We start from the raw sequence: 5,295 nt of genomic DNA on the forward strand, positions 1-5,295 counted from the left end.
CCTCAGTTTTTCAGTACTTGTAAGGCCACTTGGATCTACTCATTACAAAAACACATATTAGAAATTTTGCTTGCTGTTAGCCTAAGTTAATATTCATCTTATTAATGAAACCCTGATTTCATGTAAACAAATTATCCTGAGTTTCAGAAAGTCAAATGAGCATGAAAAAGATTCAGGAAATAGCTATATAATTTGTTTTCTCATTTTGACAAACTATCTCTGCTCATACTTTAACATAGTTTTTCCTAAGAGTAAAACACAGTTAGGAAGCAACGTGTTTACTTCTCAACCTACTTCTGATAAAAGCTGTTTATTCCAGAATTTGAGGCAAAGACAGTGAGTTTACTGCCTAAAGAACAGCAAATAAAAAGTGTCTTATTTTTCAAAGAAATTGACAGTCTGTTCCTGATTTCAAATTGAGCTGTGCATCCTCAAATATATGGCCATATTTATAAGAATTTACAACTACCAATTAACTTATCCTTATTGATTATACCTAGTTTGGTCAGTGCCAGACATTTTTACTACATTTGAAAGTTACTTACAGACTTTGAATAAACAGTGAAAACTCAATATTCTATTTTAAACAAAAAACCCCCACTATGGCAACAGTGAATATTTTGAAGAGAAACATAAGATTGCTTTAGAAAGGACTGATTTTAGAAAGTTGATTAAATCTTGATTGTGCGTAAGTTCATATTTTTTATTAAGTTTTTATTTATTAATTTATGTCTAAATCCAGTATTACAATCACACTTCAGATATGATGCTTTAATAACATCTTCCTATTTTTCTATGAAGAACTTGCTCTGCGATCTTCTGATTTTCTCCAGATCTTCAAAAGTGATAGATCCTTTCGGCAATTCTAGCAAAGTGGTCTCTGTGTCCAGTATGGTCTCTGCTTCATCTTAAAAAAAAAGGCAAGACAGAAATTAAGTACATTTCTTCAACCTTAATGTGAGAAAGCAAAGGAAGGAAAAAAATTAAGAGACTGATTTAGCTATTCTTGTTTGGACCAGGATAACAAAATAGCAGGCCACAGCTATGTATTTTTTAAACAAGCTGTTACCTAAACATGCAGTCTTAAGAGTATAGCAAGGAAAAGCTGTAGGGTGCAGAATGGTCTGGGTAAGGCTGGAATAGAAACATCTAGGACAGAGAATCCAAAAACAAAGATACAAATTGAATTGAGCATCATGCATAAGTTTTGGTGGTCAGATTGTGATATAAGAAATGATGGAGATGAGGCAAAGAATTCATTTGTTTTGTCTGATGCCATTTGGTACAATGCCAACAATCTTGTTTACGTATGCCTTAATTCCTAGCTTGACAATTGTTATGGCAGGGGTTTGAAACTGTATTTATGTGCAATAAGCCTGACTGAATATTGCAATGCAGTCAAGATTGTGGTCGTTCTTTAAAACAGATCTGAATGCTGAAATCTCCAGCTGCAATTTTGATAGCAGTACAGGACCTGGGACCTCTGTATTATCCCACACTGGTTACCACTCCCAGTAACTTGTAATACCATAATGTCAGTCAGTTGCATATAGCATCTGATCATGAAATAGCAAGAGATCTTAGGTGACAGATGTTGTAGGTAGGCAAATCTCTATGCCTGTCATTCACATGCACTGGAGCACATTGCCCAGTCACCATCCTTCTCACACGGCTCAGGATACAAGTACTGAGCTATCTAAATGTTGGAAAAAGTAGCCACAGTTCAATTGTTTTGTGGGGAAGTTCTGTGCAGTGGGAGGCTGGCTATATAATCCCTCTTCTCCTTTAATCATTTGTCTGAAAAACACCAGCAGTATGCTCCTGGACTGAGAGGAAACACAAAACAGCAAGGCCAAGAACACAGATAGCAGGTCCATGACTGATTCTTTGTGTCCTCAGCCTTTTAGAAAAGATAGTGCACCTGGGGGCTGTTTCGTAATCCTTCCAACCCCAAAAGATTCAGTTCTGATACATGGCCTTGGCACACTTAAGGCTTTTCAACAGCACTAGCAGGACTCAAAACCAGTGATTTCCCCTTTGTCCTCAGTTTTTGCTTTAATTAGCCCAAGCTATAGATCAGGGAAAAATACCCCTCTGATTTCAATGGAGAAAAATACTCAAGTCATGAGAAAACGTTTGCAAAAGTAGGCTAGAGAGAGAAGAAAAAATAACCGTAAACTAGATCAGAGAAAAAATGACTGGTGAAACAGAGAAACCTTCCAGGGCTACCAACCAGTTCCAAAGGATGAAGGACAGCAGGTGTACACCCATGTGATCAAGGTGGTTCAGATACAAGGCTGACTATGCAGCACAGAAATAACTGCAGATGAGTGTAGGAGAGGGAGACTGCAAGGCTGAAGATAGGCATACCCTGGAGGAAAGAGACCAGTCAAAGATGGAACGATAAAGGGCATGGTGTATACATTCATTATTACACCAGAAAGATGAGCCATGGCATGAGCCAACAGACTATGTGAACAAGCAGAGAAGCGGTTGGGAAGATATGAGAGGAGACACAGGGATTAACTGAGTATTAAGAACAGTCATTGCGGCTGCAGATCAACTGTGTCATAAAACCTTCTCTTCAACTATGTTATTTTAATCTTCAAATAAGAATGAACTCCTGAACCTGATTTCCAGACCAGATTCATTCAGGCTAGTTCACTTCCTCTTAGTCTAGTGCTGATATTGGTAATTAGTTTAATTTCCTATCCTGTAAGTATAATCTGTAGACCCGAATCTCCCATGTCATTTTACAAGGCTAAACAAATTAACCACTTTGTTTTGTCTTGGCATTCCCTAATAATTTTAACTCCTCAGTATAATTCCAGATTTCTTTTACATAAGTGATCCAATTTACATGTAAATTTCCACAGAAGATATTACTTTCTGCATCAATACCTTCCCATCTCTATTTACACTAAGGTTGTGGAATATCCCCTCCCTAATCCTCAACATCCGTAATTTAATCAGATCCACCACTGGCAACTATGAGGCAAGATCCCACTTTCTGGGACTCAGGTTTCTTCAGTCTTAGAGCACACTGTGACAAGATGATCAGCTGACAACTGTGTTTGCACATGGAGGCGTAAGGACATGAGTCCTGTCTGTATCCCTTTGTCTGTTCTTATAATCTGTAACCCTTGCCAAAACAGCAGCATGATAGTGGAATAAGGAAGGAAATCACTAGACCTGTCATTTCTCCCAAATATGCAGTGCTTACTTCAGCTGTATTTATAGCCTTAGAATTCAAATTTTTTGAAATGAGAGGAGAAAATCACAAACAGTCTTATCTGAAGGGAAAGGCTATGAAAGTAGAGTAAGTTCTCTTAACTGGGAAAATTTCTGATTTTAACAGAGAAGAAAAAAAGAGACACATTTTCTGTTAGAAGAAAAAAGAGGAGGGAATCTATTACAAATTTCCTCCCAGCCATTTAAAAACCGTAAGAGATTATCTGAAGTATTAAGCTTCGCTCTATGTGTGAACAGGACGGACTTACATACCTTTGATCCTTTGCAACAGTGTCCATAGCCCATATCATAATGATAGGAAAATACAAAGCTTAAGGGAAGCATTGGCAATAAAACTGCTGGGTTCTTCTTTTTTTATTGCTCTGTATAAAGAAAAAAAATAGGATATTCAGCACATCAGCACTGTTAGTTTAGGTTGACCTTGACTGTCTAGTACTTGTGTATACTTCTACAACCTCTAATCAAAGAACAAGTCTTAATTTCCTCATAAGCATTTGTTTTCTGATTGCCTTCTTGCTCAACCCAAGATATTAAAAAAATGCTTAAAGTGAGTTTTGAATATATCTAACAAAAATGAGATTGTCTAACTGATGTAGCATGCATGTGCACATTCATATACCAGCCACATACAAAATATAACAATGAAGAATAACGCATAATGTGCATTTAATCTGCACTATGTACACAAACCCACAAATATTTCCTACATTCCCCCTAATCATGTTGCAGCACGAGAAAAACATGTTATCAAACAAAAGTCCTGCAAGGCAAGTTCTTGCCTATGCAATACAGCTTCATTAGCCAGGATTTTCCCCCCCTTGGGTCAGTTGATTCAAATTTCAAGTAAATAGACTTCAGAATCTGTCCACTTGTTCACTGCATTAGAAAACCCAGATGGAGGACTTGTTGCTCATTAATAGTTCATTAAATCATGGTACAGAAAGAAAATAGCATGGCTTTTAGACAATCTCTCCTGTTCAATACGTAACTCTTATTTTACTCTGAACTTTTGGTACTTCAGATGGATTATTTTCTTCTGAGCTCACATCTCTGCTTTTAAGTAAGTACAGACATAACCAAAACACATCCAGAAGCAGAGAGAATTCAGAGCCCCTTTGTCATTTGATCAATCTCTGAGCTATTACTGGATTAAAAAAACCCTACTTGTTACAATGCAAAAGGAAGATCCAACCATATAGAAACAGAAATGTAATATATTTATACTTTCTGTTAGGAAATAAACTTCATACCCAGTTGTTAAAACTACAGCAGCAAGTCCACAAAATGTCCTGAAATATTTGAGAAATTCCCGTGTCCAGGCAATCTGCATGGCTATTTGTCTCTCTCTCATCTGGTTCTGCAGCAGTAGTTGCCTTTCCAGCTAAAGAAGGGAGAGAGGTTAAACAAAATTAACTCATCCATTTATTTTAAAGACTGAATAAATCTGTCACTGGTCTATAAATCCAAAAGTAACTAACTGAGAAAGCAGTCATTCATAGCTTTTGATTGAGTATGGTCTTCTTCAGTAATAACTCAGAATAGTTTATGTGAAGAAAGTGTTTCGGTCAATTTGCAAGTGCTTTAATGCAGAATCTTTCTAAAGCTGCTTCTCAAGGTCAAGACAACCAAAATACCAAAACCAAAAGAGGGCTCAGCTTTGAGAGCTCCCTAAGTCTCATCAGTACTCCCTAATTTAAGGTTCTCTGACCTTTGCATTTCCATGGTGATCCATAGGGTACCACCTAGCTGCTTTCCAATTCATTTTGCTTAAGTTTAGTTTAGTTGATAGTATCCTTAGAGTCAATCATGACATCACTTCGCCCTTTGAGGATTTCTCTTCCTCATGATGCATCATAAAGCTAGTAGCTCTTCTGAAACACTATACTTTACAAGTATAGAAAAAACACTGCCAATATACCATATCTCTTAAAGATACTGGAATACATATCAGAAGTCCATAAGAAAATACTTCTGTAATTAAAATTAAAGACAGTAAACAAAAAGTACAATCTAGACGGTTATAGTCACGTGTCAAAGTAGAAC

General features: G+C 36.9%; 1 protein-coding gene across 1 annotated transcript; it reads right to left on the reverse strand.

Annotated features, from left to right (window-relative positions):
- Positions 1-785: 785 nt before the first annotated feature.
- Positions 786-4,633, reverse strand: PLGRKT (plasminogen receptor, C-terminal lysine transmembrane protein; the record flags this gene model as incomplete). Its single annotated transcript, XM_009072893.1, is given in 4 exon segments — positions 786-907; positions 3,505-3,525; positions 3,528-3,612; positions 4,496-4,633. Coding segments are annotated over 4 exon segments (366 nt in total), but the record flags the coding sequence as incomplete, so codon positions are not given.
- Positions 4,634-5,295: the final 662 nt, after the last annotated feature.

The sequence above is a fragment of the Acanthisitta chloris genome, unplaced genomic scaffold (genome assembly GCF_000695815.1).
Source record: "Acanthisitta chloris isolate BGI_N310 unplaced genomic scaffold, ASM69581v1 scaffold45754, whole genome shotgun sequence".
NCBI classification, from domain to species: Eukaryota; Metazoa; Chordata; class Aves; order Passeriformes; family Acanthisittidae; genus Acanthisitta; species Acanthisitta chloris.